Here is an 18,427-nt window from a genome sequence, read left to right on the forward strand (position 1 = left end):
TGATAGGAAGAAGTTATTGATCCTGAATGATCTAAAACATGGATCCCAAAAGTAGAGGAAGAGTTAAAAAGGTATGCAGGACTAATATACGTTAAGGGCACTTGAAGGTTGCTAACCACCTTAATATCACTATCATTAGGGATACTGTGTTACTTTATAACTCCAGTTGTCCCAAACTGCTCAGGGCACTAAACTCAGACATGAGAAGCACCATGCTACTATTTGTATCATCTTCGAGCAGAGTAAAGGCCTTAAGAAGACCATTCTTCCCAGGGTTTTTTAAGATTGATATATAATGACTCCAATGGAAGTTTTGCATTTGCTTTTTTTTTTGGTCAGATTGTGGCGTCAGTGATACAGAAACAAATTGAAAAGCAGGTTTATTGTGTTGTTCTTTTTTCATGTCTAGATGGCTCGCATTAGGGTCTGTTCTTTAAATATTGGTGGGTTGAATGACTGGAGGAAACGCTTAAAGTTGGGTTATTTTGCTAAGAGTAACAGAATCGATATTCTCTGTCTCCAGGAGACCCACCTCCCCTGGTCTAAAAGGAAATTGCTGTCCCTTAGCGGCTTTGAGCTGGTGGCCTGCTCCACCCAATCTTCTACAATTAGAGGGGTTGCGATTTTAGTAAAAAAAACTCTGGGTGGGGCAAGACGAACTAAATCGGATAGCAATGGTAGATGGGTTGTGGTTGAACTTGAATGCGGTCTAACACTTTGTGTGGTGTATGGCTCGAATGAAGACGATCCGGAGCTATTTGATTTCTTGGAATTAGAACTCTCATCCTGGCCAGCCCCCATAATCATGTGCGGCGATTTTAATATTTCCGCTGATTGGAGAGATTCTGTGAAGTACCAGGGCAGAAAACCAAGAGTGTTTAGGGCAATAAAGGTCCTTATTAACTCACATGGGCTTACGGATGTGTGGGATGCAAAAGAACCATCAAAACTAGGTTATACTTATTTTTCTAATCCTTATCAGAAATTTACAAAATTTGATTATTTTTTTATTTCCACCAATGAATTAAATAAGGTTGAAATAACGAAACCCCCGAAGATATTGTCTGACCATAATCCGCTTATACTATCTTATGAAATATCCGGCTCTGTTAGGGCCAGGACCAGGTGGACTTTTGAGAGGCAACTTTTGGCAGATGTAAGATTTACTGGACATATTTTGAATTGGGTAGATGAGTTTTTTGCTGTCAACAGATATAGTGCCTCTAGGAATACCGTTTGGGACTCTTTTAAAGCAGCTTTAAGGGGGGAATTCATAAGTTTCGGGGCTAGGTTAAGAAAGGAGGATAAGAGGGAAGGCGAGAGATTAGTAGTAGTTCTGTCTATAGCTGAAGAACAGCATATGAGGGATATAATTAGGGGTAGGGACAGTAGCAAGAGTCAGAGTGAATTGTTAAAAAGTAGGGCTGAACTCCATAAATTGATGACACAGAAGGCCTCAGGAGAGTATCAAGCATCCAGGGCTAAGCGATATGAAACGGGGGAATAGGCGGGAAGAGTTCTAGCCTTACAAACAAGACAGGGGAGAGCTAGGAATATTATTTCCCTGATCGAGGAAAATGGCGAGGTATTCACACAGTCAAATGAGATCTTACAGGCGTTTAAAGATTTCTATCAGCGCCTGTATGATGAAGAAATCCAGGATGATAACCAAGATATCGATGTGGTTGATAATGGCCCCCGTCTTAACACCTCGGAGAAGGATGAACTTGATACGGAGAATAGTGGGGGAGAGATCTTAGAAGCATTGCATGAATTGGCCTCTGGTAAGGCCGCCGGCCCGGATGGGATCCCCTTGGAAGTTTATAAAAGTTTAGAGTCAGTAGTCATTCCATTACTAGTGGATTTGTTTAATGGAATAACGTGCACGGGAGTGGTTCCAGCCTCCTGGCGTGAGACCAACATTGTGGTATTCCATAAGAAGGGGTAACCTCCGGAGAAACTTGGCTCCTACCGCCCGATTTCCCTTATAAATGCGGACACCAAGTTATACTCTAAGGTATGGGCTAAGAGGTTGGGCAGGATCATTGGCGGTCTCGTCTCCCCTTGGCAACATGGATTTATCCCGGGCCGCAGCACAACGGACCATGTCAGAAGAGCAATAGCGTTGTTCGATGTCCAGCTGGCAAGGGGAGGGGAGATGGCTATGATCCTGCTCGACGCAGAAAAAGCATTTGATAGGGTCGTCTGGGATTATTTATGGGGTGTATTGGTGGGGAGAGGATTCGGTGAAAAAGTCATCAGAGCTCTCAAAGCAATGTATATAGATCCCGTTGCTAGGGTGGTAGTCATGGGTGAGAGCTCTGGGACAATAGGTATTAAGAGGGGCACCCGTCAAGGCTGCCCCTGCTCCCCGATCCTCTTTGCTCTATATATAGACCCTCTCATTCAGAAAATCTTGGGGTCCTCCAGGATCAGCCCAGTGGTATGTAATGGCCACACCAGCAAAATTATGGCCTATGCCGATGATCTGGCAATAATCACAGTGAACCCCCAGCAGGCACTCACTGCCCTAGTTGAAATAGCAGAGGAATTTGGTAAGTGGTCGGGTTATCTTCTTAATGAGACCAAAACTCAAATAATTTGCTCTCCAAATATAGTCAAAAGCGATTCAAGGTATGTGGAATCAGCAACCTATCTAGGGATTAAGATCAACGCCACTGTTGGGGAAATTATTGCTGAGAACTATCCCCCACTCATGAATTCCATCGAAAAAGAGCTAAAGAGGATAGACGTGCTACATCTTTCCTTGATTGGGCGTGTGAATGTGTTAAAAATGTCTATCTTCCCCAGAGTTCTTTATCTGTTTAGATCAATACCTTTATTTCTGGAAGAAAAAATTATTAAAAGGTTGGAGTCTATTTTTATTAAATTCATTTGGCAGTATGGTAGGATCAGGCGATCTACAAATTTTATGTCTCTCCCCAGGGAAAGGGGTGGTCTGGTTTTACCTAATCTGAGATTATACCATTGGTCATGCCTGTTGACACAAATGTCCATCTTGTTTCAAAAGGAGGTTTACTTTGGTGGTATTAATTCACCAGCACAGGATTTACCTTCCATCTTTGAGTTATTAATTGGGGAACAGGCCTCCGGGTTGTTGTGGCGTGAGGTGGACCGTAGGTATTACAAGAGGCCCCGCCTGAAGATCTTGGAAGGTGTGTGGGAGGTTTGGAGATCTATTTTGAAGTTATGCAAAATTCCAAAAGTGAATCGTTATCTTCAGCTTTGCAATTCGAGCTTACTCCCTTATGTTGGGGCCGATAGAAACCGGCAGGTCTGGAGAAACTCTGGTGTTGGGTCCCTCGGTGACATATGGGGAGACCATGAACCGTTAGATTTTGACACCATCCGACAAAGGTTTGGCATCCCGGCCAAGCATTGGTTCCTGTATGGTCAAGTCGTCCGGTCATTAAAAGCAGTGAGACCGAAACCACTGTTAATGGAGGTTATTCCTGTAATTGAACTGTTAATGGGCGGGCGTAAAAAGATTAAAGCGGTATATAAACAGCTAATTTTGGAAATACCAGATGATATGGAAAAAACTGAAGCTGCTCTGGCTCGTAAATTAGAAGACCCTGACGTTTATTTAGACTTGGCCATTACCTTGAATAAAAAAGTTTTCAGATCTACCAACCTGAGGGCCCAGCATTATAAAACGATATTTAATCTGTATCATACTCCAGCTAAATTATATGCCTGGGGAGTCAGAGGGGATGATAGATGTCCTAGATGCAATGCTGTGCAAGCTGATCTCTTGCATATGTTTTTTTATTGCAGCTCACTTTTCTCATTACAGAGGGAAATGTGCAAGTTCTGGGAGGGGCTGCTAGGTCATAAAATCGATCTATCTCCTACCCTAATGCTGCTGGGCTGTGATAATAAGCAGAAACTGGTTCAAACAGAAGAAGCGTTGTTTTTTATGTCTGTTGCGGTATTAAGGATTTTAATTTCCTCAGGTTGGAAAGCTACTCTGGCCCCCTCATTTCAAATGTGGCTCTCAAGGCTGCTAAGCATTCATAATATAGAGATCTGTCTGAATGAGCAGAAGGGCAAAAAAGTGTGTGATTTTGGTAGTAAATTTTGGGCCCCGGTCTCAATCTGGAGGGAGTCGACAAGCAGCCTGCCGAGTTAAGCCTATAAACTTTAGATCTGCTGTAATAAGTCTCTTTCTGTATTTTATGTATTGTATTTTGTGAAGGCTCGATATGTATTTGTGTCGATGTCTTTTATACTGATGTGTTCAAACTGCTATTAAAATAAAATAAAAAAAAATAAAAAAAGGAAGTTTTGCATTTTTATTTGAGAGGCCTCTATGCAAAGGGGCCTGATTTAGAGCTTGGAGGACGGGTTACTCCATCATAAACATGAACGGTATCCCATCCGCTTTATTACTAAAGCACTTCATCATATGGAAATATTAATTAGGTGGATGGGATATCCATCACATTAGTGACCAAGTAACACAGCGCGTAACTCTAAATCAGGGTCATAGTTCGAAGATGTTACATGTCACAGCAACTTCACAGGTTCAATTAAATATTTAACCAAAAACATGGTACCTTTTCAATTATTGCTTAAATGCTAAAACAATAGAATCAAAAAGAGAAAGTAGTTGTACAAGTAATGCGTAGATGAAAGTGACTAATTGGTGAACAGTGCAGTGAAATACTCTATAGTCTACTGTTTTGTATTGTAGTTGCATTTATAAAACGCTTCATATCCTTGATGAGTAGCTGAATCAGATCTGCAAAAATATATGGCTGCCAAGAGCACCACAGTGCTCTTCAGCTTAAAAACACTGCAGTGGCACATGGACGTTTATGAATTCCTACCAGAATGCCAATATTCAGACATTGTATATACCACCTATATTATATCTTATTTTTAGCATATCTGCTTTTATTCACCTGTGTTTCATGTGTTCAGTGTCAATCAAGACTAATCAGGGTTATTATCACCAATTTAACTGTTTTACAAAATGGTATCTGTACTTAGGCAACCAAAAATGCCATAGAAGAAACAGGTTTTCGAAAACTGAAGGTATGAAGTACACTGTGTTACTCTGATCTTGCTTTTGTAAATATATATCAAGAATATGCATTTAACTGAAAAAGGGCTACAACTAATCCATGTTCCCCTGCAACTTTAATATCCATCAATCAATGGTAGGAGGGGTACTTTAGTTCATAGCTCTATGGTTTAAATGGCAAAAACCCCACCACCCTTAATGGGCCATGTCTCACATTACATACATATTTAAATATAGTAGAACAAATTAATCCTTCCATCACTCCGAAACTGATGAAATGAGTGACAATTAATTGAACATTAGTATAGTAAGATGGAGGCATAAGGGCAGGAGGTATTTCACTTAGGTCTTCAAAGAAAATCTCTAGCCATTGCCTCCAAAGCCCCTTCACCCCGCCCATTTTACAGAAGAAGTGCCACTGACTTCTCTGCTTGCTTTGGCAGTGGATCTGGCGAATTCAACGGGTATCTGGGAGTTGCTGGTTTTCAGTGCGCCAGCTTATCCCTGGTGCACAAACCTCTGCCCCATAGATGTCTCAGAGATGTCATCAGCATCTGGATGATGGCAGCACTTCAGCCCAGACATGTACTGCCTGGGCAACCTGGTAGTTCGAACCCGCTGTTGGATTTCAAGTCACAGGCAGTGGCAGCGCTCCTCAGCATCTCTCCCAGACCCTCCATCAAGATCTACACCAGGAGCAGATGGGTCTTTGTCAATGTACATGGACACGCCATGTTGGCATTTTCTTTTGAAGGAAAACATCTAGATTGCACTAGAAGTGAAAATACTACCACAAAAGATTTACCTTCAAATTTCTCTAGATGTGCCACTGGGCATATTAGGACATATGAAGTACAAAGACTTACAGAACTCCCCAAAAAGATGATTTCAATTGGTATTGCGCAGTTTTTCTCACTGATTTGATTTCTTGAGCCGCCTGGTCACAGGAACAACAACATCAAAATAGAAATAAAGCAAATGCCCCTTTTAATGACCTGTGAGGATACTGCCCTCTGCTGCCTTAGGATATTTAGTCTGATCTCCGCAAGATCCTCTGTCAATGATTAGTGTTGTGCAGTATTACGATTCAATCATATGGTTATTTTATCTACTTCAAACTCGTTTACTGTTAAGAGTCTGTTATTATCTAGGTATGTCAATTACACAGAGTTACTCATCTTAAGTTAAGAGTTTTAAAACATGGGCTGGAGTCCCAGAGCTAGGGAATCAACACCACCAGACCAGCTTTAGCTCTTGGCAAATATAGAGACTGTTTGCACATGGCTTTCTTTCGTGAACCATGGAAGTGCTCTGAAGGTCAGTGGTAATAGTGACTCAATGACAAAGAGTCACGATGAACCAGAGCACTTTTCAGTACAGGCAACTTTGTCACTGAGGCAGCTTGGATGCATTTGGAGCAATAATTGTTTACCTGGTCAAAACATCTCTACTACCCGATGATCCTGCAAGGGTGAGAGGGCCTAGGTGAATGAGGAGGGTAGCAATGTCATAAAAGCATTTTGAAGTATGTGAAGTAGCACTTCTGCAGTACTCTGTTACATACTATATCATGTCTTTGTAAATTGGCCCCCAATTGTCAAAATGGGAGAAAAATGTAATTATTGCAGGAATATTCATATATAATTAGTATAAAATAGAAAGGACTGTGCTTGCCTTGCATTTTTAATATTATGGAGTTTGACGTTTCAGGATGATTCACATAGGCATCTACCAGTATGTTAAGTGTACTCTTTTTTTATCAGTTTTTTTTACTGGATTTTCCAAATAAACATAGAAGTGACCATATTACATCCGAGTCACTATAACACTAAAGCATAACCTCGACCCAGTACTAAAATGTATGCACAAATTCGAAACATGTCCCTAACAATATCAGCTCTCCCCTTCCTTCACCACAAATACCCATCAGAATTGTATTGAGTTGACAGGTGATCAGATTCACATCTATAGTCCATTTTCAGCAATAGGATATTTAAAACAGATCATGAACTCTCAGTTATTCTATATGCCCTCCCGCACCCACATATCTTCAGCGCAATAGACTATAGTAGCCTAGTCCAAGCTGCCCTTCGCAACAGCAGAGTCAGAAATAGCCTGTATCATCTCAGCCCATACGATCAGGCTATCTGGTAACATATCATCTTGCCACATCTTTCTCAATTGTGACTCTTTTGAAGCTTCCCATTCCATCATGTAGCGAGCCCAAGACCTCAGAGTCTTGGGTTCGCTACAGAGTTCGTTCAATGGATAGTAATTCGCCTCTTACCTAAAATACGGTATTTGGACAAAATGTTGAATTTTAAATACGGAGTTGCAAAAATATTGTAATACAAAAATATCATGATGCAGAAATATCGCCAAGAATATCTATTTTTCTGGTACTATTGTTGTCGAGTCTATTGTTGTTATCCATATAATTTTCAATATTATAGTTGTAAAAAATTTCCTTTTTTAATTACCCTTGTGTTTTAGTTCATATATTAATTTTATGTGTTGTTATATTTTGCATACTTATTAAGAATTATTTTTAAATATAGTTTGTAATTTTAAGTGATTTATCATTTTTAATTTAATTGCTAATAGTACCTTTTAGTAGGTTTCCAAGGTTTGTAGGGGTGTAGGGTGGGAAGTTAATTTAGTATAATTAATTAACAATTAGTTATTTATTATTCATTTATTTTTCATTTAATTGATTAATTATGTTAATTGTGTAATCATATTTTTAAAGATATATGTAAGGTGCTGCTGCTGAATTTGTGAGAGTATACGGTGGGAATTACGTGATAATTAACAATTAATTAATATGCAAATTATGTAATAATTATACATTTTTTATTATATATTAGGAGTGGGCTGCAGCGTTTGTAGAGATATAGGGTGGGACGTGAAGTAATGTTTAATTCATTAACAACTGATTTTTCATTTATTAATTATTTAATTGATTATTAATTATGCAGATAGTGTAATTATATTTTGTTGTTATATATTAGGTGCAGGATGTTGGGTTTGTATGGGTATACAGTGGGAAGTTAAGTAACAATTAGTTAACAATTACTAAACAATGTATTAATTATTTTGACTATTAATTATGGAAATTGTGTAATAATTATATTTTTTAGGTCGTACATTAGTTGCAGGCTGCTGGATTTGTAGGCGTATAGGGCATGAAGATAATTATTAATTAATGTTTGATTGATTATTAACGATGTTAATTGTGTTATATTTATTTTAGTTATATTTCAAGTGTAGTCGGCTGGGTTTGTGGTAATGCTAGTTAAGTGATAAGTAAATGACGATTTTTAAATTGTTTAATAATTATGTTAATGTTTTTTATTTTTATCTATATCATTTTTTGAGGGTTAAAGTTTACATTAAGAGGTTAATAAATCTTATAAATTAATAGGGTTATGTTAAAAATATGTTATATGGCTGAAGTTTCCCTACTATTGCACAAACTAGAGTGGTAATAGTACACCTTAGCCCGTAGAAGGCCAACACTCTCCTTACTGTTGCACAGACTGGTGTGGCAATAGTAAATTTAACCCCTTCAAAGTCCAACACTTCCCGTAGTGTTGCACAGACTGGAGTGGGAATGGTAAATGTAACCACGCCGAAGTCCAACTCTTTTCCTACTTTTGCACAAACTGGAGTGCGAAAAGTAAGTTTAATCCCTCTGAAGTCCTATGCTGTCTTTACCGTTGCACAAACTGGAGTGGGAAAAGTAACGTTAATCCCTTTTAAGTCCAACCCTTTCCCTACTGCTGCACAATATGGAGTGGAATAGTACATTTTTAATCGTCTGAAGTCCAATGCTTTCCTTACTGTTGCACAGACTGGAGTGGTAAGAGTAAATCTTACCCCTCTGAAGTCCATCACTTTCCTTACTGTTGCACAGTCTGAAGTGTGAATAGTTTATCTATTAATCCCAGACTTCAATACTTTTTTAAATATTGTTTTTTAAATATTGTTTGAATATACAAACAATATTTAAAAAAGTATTGAAGTCTCTTACTTATAATGGTAAGTACAAAATAAGTCAGGTATGACTAGGCAGGTCCAGGTGACATGGAGGAAATCTGCATCCTCTGTCTGGCACCTCCCACATCATGGCGATTTGCTTGGATACATTTTATGCAATGTTACCACAGTTAGTTAGGTCATATGAACATATTATAGTCTATTAATCTGTCAGTTCACTATATATAAATTTGGGATTGGTAATGTCCAAATATATACATTTATATATATAATCAGATATATACATATATATACATACATATACACACAAATACATACATACACAAACATATATATACATATACACATACATACACATACATACATACACACACATATATACACACACACATATATATACACACACACATAAACACATATATTCTTCCAAACAACCCAATAAAGCAATCACTCAAGGGGTTGTTCCACCACCAGTTGATTTATTTGCAGTTACGCGTTTCACCTGACACAGCAGGCTTGCTCACACATGAATTGTGGGACAAACTGACACACATAGTGCAAACTACAGAAAGTAAAAACAGACTTACTGCAGGTTATCACAAACGGTAGTCGCAATGGCATCCATAATGGAGTGGTGAAATTTGCACAGAAAAAGATATTTAAAGTAAAGTCTTCTAATACAGTTGCAGTTTTATTCACTGATTATAAGACCAAAATTCTTTAGATCATATCAAATGTGTGTATATACTCCATCACCTCATAATGAGTATATGTAAGACTTATATCGGTGTAAAATACAAAGAAATTGGCATCCATATTGGAGAGGAGGAAAGGTTGCAAGACCTTTGTATACAGACATGGTTGGAATTGAAAATTCTAGCACCCAAGTTGAGCAGCAATATGAGCCCCCCGGCTGTGATCCATTAAGTATACAATCGACATAGTGTCATTGATGTGCTAGTTACCCTTTGTCGGTATAGGGTTAAGAATACATGAGGAGTACATGCCTAAAACAAGGCTGGTACCTCAAATCTAATCAGGTGTTGTTCTCTGGAAGTTCAAGAAACACAAGCGGTCTGCAAACGACAAAGTGTCAAAGATTAGATGGATCAGTTCTAGTTTGCTCCTGAGTCGTAATCTCAAAATTCAAGTAACACAAACAATCTGCAGTCGACCTACAGATTGTTTGTGTTTCTTGAATTTTGAGATTCAGACTCAGGAGCAAACAAGACCATAGCAGGGTCACTCACGAAAACAAAAAAGTAGTCAAGTCTGGATTGTTATTGATAAATGATAGGTGAACAAAAATGGGTATTTTTTTGTTTATTGCATTAGAAGACACCCTGCAATCAAGCATATTTAAGCGATAAGGTTAAAGCAAGATTATTTCCGGTTTCATGAAGATAATTATAATCTACAGCATCTGTCAGTTACTCTACAAGGATGCACTCATCCAACAGGCCAGGCCTCATCTGAACTTTATATGTTATTACCTGCACCATGGACATATAAAAAGAAACCTATAATTAGGATCAAGCATAAATGGGGATTTCATTGCTAATCAAATGATTTTAAAATTTAGGCTTTAGGAACAATATCTGTGTTACGATTCCATTGTTACCATCCCAACACACATGACATACCGTTAAGTGTTTTTCTATTTATTCTAAATTTTTCTACCCATACAACAATCTAGCACTCTCTTGCCAGGTTAAAGTCCAATGAAAGCGTACCAAGTGACATCCCAAAAGTTAAGTACTTAAAACTAGCAAACAATGTGCTGCTTAACAGCTCTCTTCCAAGCATGGTTACGATATGAAAAAGCTGATAATGTTTTGGAAATTTTATATAACTGTATGTAAATGTATGGACTAATAGATGAGATTTGTCTAGAAACAGTACAGCTGCTTCTTAAAATCCAGCAGACCCTACTTTAATGATGAGGGTAGTCTTCTTAATCGTGCTTTTGTAAAGATAATGAACACATGGAAACCGTAATTTTCACATCAAATCACAGCAGTACCGATTATGCAAAAATAAATTCTATTTAAACCCAAAGAGCAGGTATTGTATTCATTGTGAAGTTACTTACGGAAAGATCCATCGGCGCTAACCTCATCGCTAATAATGAGGCAGGTTATTTGAGAAAATGGCAAGACATTACTTTGATTGTATGGACTGATGATCATCCCAATAAACATTGCTCCGCCTCTGGAGAAATAACTCTAAGTGGAAAAAATGGAAAATGATCATTCAATCGCAAATAGAGTATCTTATGTTCAAAAAGCATGCTGACAAATGTTCTTTTGTTAAAACCTTATGAATCCCAACATTTTTTAAAACCTAACTAGTCTACCATGTTTTTCTTTCTTATCCTGTGCATGGTAAGTGGGGCCTATTGTTAGTCCATAATATTCATGAGTAATAACCGAATAAATGACATGACCAGTTGTTATACTCCCAAATTGCATTTTTATGTGCATCTAGCACAACCTTCTGGCAAAAAAGAGAAATGCTACTTACCAGTATGCATCTGTTCTTGGCATGTAGAGCTGCAGATCTGTACACTGTGCATTAGATCGCCATCTGGGGTTGGGCTCGGATGCTTGCACCTTGTTGTTGTCTTGGAAGAAGTATTTTGTAGTCACGAGATAGGTGACTCCTCCCTTGGACGATAGTGCGCATGGGCATCGACTCCATCCTCAGATTGTTTTTCGCCATGATGGGAAATGATGGAGTCAGTAAGAAGTAGAAGAGATGTCCATGTGAATGTATCTAATTAAGATAATACTGGAACGGATACAGGTCCCGGGGAGGCGGGTGGGCATGTACGGATCTGCAGCTCTACATGCCAAGAACAGATGCATACTGGTAAGTAGCATTTTCCGTTCGAGGCATATGAGCTGCAGATAGTACACTGTGCATAGACTATACAGCAGTGTCTCCCCTAGCGGTGGTCACCTGTATCCGCTGCAGTAGTTTGAAAAAGTGTATTAAGAACAGCCTGGCCTACAGAAGATTGTTGCTTAGCCTGCAAGTCAACACAATTGTGTTTGGTGAAGGTGTGTGGTTTAGACCAGGTTGCTGCTTTACATAGGTCATCTATGGGAATGTTCCTTATGAAAGCCCATAGTTTGCGTGTTGAACGCGCTCTAGGGGAAATTGTTAATGTGCGTTTAGCCTTTGGTAGCATATTTGAATGCATTTTACTATCCACCTAGCGATCCCAGCTTTAGAGATGGGGTTACCCTTATAAGTTGGGGAGAAGGCTACAAACAGTTGTTTTGTTTTGCGAAAGGGTTTAGTCCTATCTATGTAATAAAGTAGTGCTCTTTTGACGTCTAGTGTATGAAGAGCTCTCTCTGCCACAGGTTTTGGAAACACACCGGTAACTCAACTGATTGGTTAAGATGAAAAGCAGAGATGACTTTGGGAAGGAATTTTGGATTTGTTCTGAGAACCACTTTGTTCTGATGTGTTTGTAAGAATGGTTCTTGTATGGTTAAAGCCTGGATCTCGCTTACCCTTCTGAGAGAGGTAATTACGACAAGGAAAGTAACTTTCCATGTGAGGAACTGAAGTTCACATTTATGTAGAGGTTCAAATGGGGGCCCATGAGCCTGGTAAGAACAGTGTTTAAATTCCACACCGGAGAGGGTGGCAGTCTGGAAGGAATTATTCTATTAAGTCCCTCCATAAAGGCTTTAATTGCAGGTACTCTAAAGAATGACAAATGTTGTCTGTTTTGTAAATAAGCCGCAAGCACTGTTAGATGTAACCGTATCGATGAATATGCTAGATTACATCTTTGGAAGTGTAGCAAATAGCAAATGATGTCCTGGACGGAAGCATCCAGTGGATCAATTTTATTATTTTTGCAGTAGGTGAAAAATCTTTTCCATTTTGCTGCATAGCAAGCTCTAGGAGTAGGGCTTCTGGCTTCTTTAATGATGTTCATACAGTCTGGCGGAAGGTTAAGACAACCGAACTCTAGGACTTCAGGAGCCAGATCGCTAGATTCAGTTGTCCTGGATCGTGGTGCCTTATCTCTCCATGGTTCTGCGTCAGCAATGTTGGGGAGAGGCGTAGTTTTTGGTGTGGAACTACTGAGAGTTCCAGTAGTGTTGTGACCCACGGTTGGCGTGCCCATGTGGGAGCCACAAGGATCATTTTGAGAGACTGTTGTCTGAGCTTGCGTACTACTAGGGGAATAAGTGAGAGTGGCGGAAACGCGTACGCAAATCTGCCTGACCAGTTAATCCATATCGCATTGCCTTTGGACAACGGGTGTGGGAACCTGGCGGCAAAGGTTGGGCATTTTGCGTTTGCATGTGTGGTGAACAGATCTATGTTTGGTTGACCTCACATGTGGAAGAAAGGTTGGAGAACTTGGGGATGAAGTTCCCATTTGTGCATCTGCTGTGTCTGTCGACTTAGCAGATCCGCAATCTGATTGTGAATTCCTGGAAGATGTTCTGACAGCAGGTATATATTTTATGGGATGGCCCATCTCCAAATGGTTTGTGCGAGCTGGGACAGCTGCAGAGAGTGTGCGCCTCCTTGTTTCTGTATGTAGTACATGGCTGTCATGTTGTCCGTCCGGACCAGGACAGTCTTGTGTTGTAGATGTACTTGGAATGATTTTAATGCTAGAAATACTGCCAGTAATTCTAGGTGATGGCTATGGAGCACTTTCTGTTGAGTGGTCCATTTGCCTTGAATTGTATGGTTTAGGAGATGGGCTCCCCAACCGGTGAGTGATGCGTCTGCTGTGAGCACTATCTGTGGAACCGGCTCGAGGAACGTCGGCCCTTTGTACAGATTTCGTGTGTTCCACCACTGCAGAGAGCGATGTGTGTGGCTGTTCACCAACACCAGATCTGTAAGTTGTCCTTGAGCCTGGTTCCACTGACGTGCTAGGCATTCCTGTAAGGGACGCATCTGAGGTCTTGGATGAGGTACGATAGAGATGCAAGAGGCCATCATCCCTATGAGTTGCATGAATACCCTTGCTGGGAGGGAGTGCTGTGGTTGAAATTTGCTGCTTAGGGCTTGTATACTTGCGATCCTGGCTGGACTGGGATATGCTAGAGCTTTGGAGGTGTCTACTGTGGCCCCTAGATACTGATGTATGTGGGAGGGCTAGAGATTGGACTTTGGGTAATTTACTGTGAATTCCAAGTCGTGTAGCAGCTGGATAGTTTGATGAGTGTGATGAACACCCTGGTTGAATGAGTTGGCTTTTATCAGCAAGTCGTCGAGATATGGAAAGACATGGATTTGTTGTCTTCTTAAGTGTGCTGCTACTACAGCAAGGCACTTTGTGAACACTCTGGATGTGGTGGTCACCCCGAATGGAAGGACTTTGAACTGATAGTGTTGTCCGTCCACTATGAACCTTAGATACTTCCTGTGAGCACGGTGCATGGGAATGTGGAAGTAGGCGTCCTTGAGATCTAGTGTGGCAAGGAAGTCGCCTTGTTGTAGCAGTGGGAGAACCTGTTGAAAAGTGATCATATGAAAATGATCGGACTGTATATAGAGATTGAGGGGGTCTGAGGTCGAGTATTGGCCTTAGGGTCCCGTCCTTTTTGGGGATTAAGAAATACAGTGAGTAAACCCATGTTCCTTGATGCTGTAAGGGAACTGGTTCTATTGCATGCTTTTGAAGCAGTGAGAGAACCTCTTGTTTTAAAAGCGTAAGGTGTTCTGTGGACATTGGATGCTGTTTGGGTTGAATGTTGGGCGGGGTTGCTGTGAGTTCCAGGCAGTAACCATACTGGATAATTTGTCTTACTCCCTTGTCTGTTGTGATGGAATCCCAGACAGGTAGGAACCGTGAAAGTCTTCCCCCGACCGGAGTGGAATGGTCTGGGAGGAGTGGAGGGAAGTCACTGTTTATTAGCGGGGGGAGGTGTGAGTCTTATTGTTACCTCGGCCTCTCCCTTTGTTGTTATTTCCCCTGTATCCTCCTCTAAAATATACTCTGTTGGGCGTTGTTTGTGTTGTGTTTTTGTAAGAAGAGGAGGTAGTGTGTTCCCATGTTTTTGGATGCTCCTCTATAAAAGGAGCGCCAAAAGGAACTACGTGTGGATGGAGACTGTAACGCTCCCATAGATTTAGCAATTCCCGTGTCCTTTTACATTTTTTCCAGAGTGGTGTGTACAGCTGGTCCAAAAAGCTGTTCTTTTTTTTGTTATAATAGTTTTATTAAACATAAAGCACAGAAACATCATTGCATTATCACAGTGCAGATCAAATATTATACAATACATCATGTTGACATTTGTTACTACAATTACTGAGGATGTTAGGGGTGACCACGTTCTGTCCGTCTCATCGCCATATCTTCTGAGGGAGAGGTACACATTTCACCTCTGTAGACTTTCCAACCGTCCTATTTTTTTATCCCACTTTTTAGGGCAGCTTCTGTGTTTATTAACCTCCTTCTCTGCGATCATCCATCTGTCCATCTCCGCCACCCACCCGATTATTAGCGGCGGTCTATTGGAATCCCAATGCATCGCTATAGTCCTTTTCACCAATAAGTATCCTAGTGCCACCCATTGCTGCTCCACTTCCGTCAAGTCGGTAGGTTCCGATATATTTAAAATCCCCATTTGCGGTGTTAGCTGAATGTGTTTACCCAGTGTGTTGGTCATTTTCTTAGTCGTTCTGTCCCATATAGGGCGTATAAGGGGACAGTCCCACAGGATATGATAGAAGGTACTATCTTGGCCGCATCCCCTGAGGCACAGTGCATCACCCTGACTGCCTATTTTGGCCAGGAGTACTCCAGAGAGGTAGGACCTGTGGAGCATCTTTAGTTGTATAAGGCGGAAGCGGTGGTGTATAGCCTTCTCCCTAGGGTCATTAGTGCTGTCTGCCAGTCCTCATCGTCCATTAACCCCAGGTCTGTCTGCCAGCGGTCCCGGAGAGCCTGGAAGGAGTCAGGTAGGTTATTGCAGAGTTTACGATAGGTACAGGAGATTGCTTTGGTCAGGAGTGGTTCGGTGAGCAAGCGATCTTCCAAGGGGGAAGCGGAAGGCAAGGAGGGGAGGTCAGGGATGTTTGTGAGGATGGCATGTCGGACCTGTAGGTATCGGAAAACCTCTCCCTGTGCAAGAGCATATTTAGTTTGTAACTCCTTAAAGATGAGAATCCTCCCTTTGTTGACCAAGTCTCCTATGTTAGAGATCCCAATAGTGTCCCATCTGTCAAACCCGATGTGGAAGCAGAGTGACCCCAGTTTTTGCGATGACCACAACGGTGTAGCTTTAGTGAGCTTATTCAACCAACCCAGGCATTTGTTGGCCTTATGCCATATGGCGACAGTTTGGGACATGGGTCCCAGATATCGGTCCTTACTAGATTTAGTATAGAGGGCCCCAAAATATCCAGTTTGGTACTTTCCTAGGTGGAATACCGGGTTCGTCCGGGATCCATAGATCCATTGGTTGACGGCTACTAGGTGTGAGGCCCAGTAGTAGAAGCGTAAGTCCGGTAGGGAAATACCTCCGTCATACCACCCCTTGGTAAACTTCATAGCAAGGTGCGAAGTTCCCCTTCAATGGTGGTAAAATAGCTGTCGGCAATAGCAAATGGGCAGTTCTGAAGCGCGTATAAAAATCGGGGTAATGCTAGCATTTTAAATAGAGCCGCCCTACCCAGAAGGGATAGGGGCAGCGACCTCCAATGTCTGACATCTTCCTGTAGCCGCTTGAGGGGGCTCAGAAGATTATGTTCATACAACACCTCAGGTACAGTGGTAACGAAAATGCCCAGATATTGAAAACCTGCTGTAGCCAGTTCTATCTTGTACCCACGAGGCGAACGAGGTGTGGGGCTGTGTAGCACATATAGTACTGATTTGGACCAATTGATCGTGTATCCTGCATATTTGCCAAAATTAGTGATAACGTTCAGTAAACTGTTGATGGAGCCCTGAGGGGACGCTAGATATACGAGGACATCATCTGCGTAGAGTGATATTTTGTCTTCTACGTCTTTGCCCTATTTCAGTCCTCTGATAGAAGCGATTTGTCTGTTCCAGTGGGCTAGTGGTTCAAGGGTCAACGCAAATAATAAGGGGGACAGGGGACAACCTTGTCTTGTTCCTCTCTGCAAGGCAAATGTACGGGAAGTGTGATTGTTCACCCTGACTTGACCTAACAAATCCTTATATAGCAGTGCCACCCATTGTCGAAAGTGTGGGCCAAAGCCAAACCTCGCCAAGACTTCAAAAAGATATGGCCACTCTATCGAGTCGAACGCCATAGTGGCGTCTAAGGACAGAATAACTGCATCTTCTCGCAGATAGGGCTGTCTACCCAGGACATTGTGGACTCTGCAAATATTGAGAGCGGTATTCCGCCTTGGTATAAATCCCGATTGGTCGTCATGAACAAAAGATGGGAGTATCGTTATAAGCCAGGATGCAAGAAGTTTGGCCAACACCTTGGCTTCTGAACTAATCAAAGAGATAGGTCTGTATGAGCCATGATTCGCTGCTGGTTTACCCAGTTTGCGAATAACGACTATGGAGGCCAATCGTTGGTCTAAGGGAAGAATACCCTTCTCTCTACTTTAATCATACATGTTTATTAGATGGGGGGCTACTTTAAGGGCCATCCCTTTACGGAATTCAATGGGGATCCCGTTGGGCCCCATTGCCTTCGCGGAGTTGATAGCAAAGATAGCCTTGCAGACCTCTTCTGCAGAGATGTCTGCATCTAGCGCATCTCTGTCCATGTCGGAGAGCGTGGGTAGATTCATTTCCTCCAAGAGCTGACAAGAGTCTTCGGAGGTTTAATCTGTTCTAGAGGTATACACAGCCTCCAGGTGATCTGCTCTGCTCTGCTACATCCTGAGGATCTGTTACCCGCCTCCCATTATCCAGTAGGATTTCAGGAACCCATCTCGCCTCTTGGTCTCGTCTTTCTAACCATGCTATCATCTTGCCGGCCCGTTCACCGAGTTCGTAGACTGTATGGCGTGACTGTAGTAGTCGGGCTTGGGCATTTTCATGTGCGAGTGCTTTGTATTCCAATTGTTTAATTCGGAGTTTGCGGGCAGTGGTTTCAGTGAGAGAGGTGTTATATTCCGTCTCAAGAAGGAGAAGATCGCTCTCCATCTGGGTCAGCTGTTTGCTGTGTTTTCGAAGATATCCAATTTTTAAAGCTAGGGCACGACCCTTAATAACTGCCTTATAGGCTTCCCAAATGGTATTTGCCGAGTCTACGGAGCCAATATTCTCAGTAAAATAATGTTCTGTTTGTTCAAGAAGGTCTTCCTTGACATCAGGAACCGTGAGGAGCCACGGGCTAATAATTATGGGGCCTCGGTTAAGACGCTGATGGAATGTGAGTCCAACCTTTA

The 18,427-nt window shown here is 41.3% G+C and overlaps 1 protein-coding gene across 4 annotated transcripts in view; it reads right to left on the reverse strand.

Annotated features, from left to right (window-relative positions):
- The window catches only part of MYSM1 (Myb like, SWIRM and MPN domains 1), a 298,882-nt gene that overhangs the window by 47,419 nt on the left and 233,036 nt on the right, over positions 1 to 18,427 (reverse strand). For all 4 annotated transcript variants that reach the window (XM_085602494.1, XM_085602497.1, XM_085602495.1 and 1 more), the window contains one exon: positions 11,142 to 11,274. In XM_085602494.1, the coding sequence (XP_085458620.1) occupies positions 11,142 to 11,274 (133 nt within the window). The remainder of the gene's footprint in view (positions 1 to 11,141; positions 11,275 to 18,427) is intronic.

The sequence above is a fragment of the Triturus cristatus genome, chromosome 4_2 (assembly GCF_964204655.1).
Source record: "Triturus cristatus chromosome 4_2, aTriCri1.1, whole genome shotgun sequence".
In the NCBI taxonomy this organism is placed as follows: domain Eukaryota; kingdom Metazoa; phylum Chordata; class Amphibia; order Caudata; family Salamandridae; genus Triturus; species Triturus cristatus.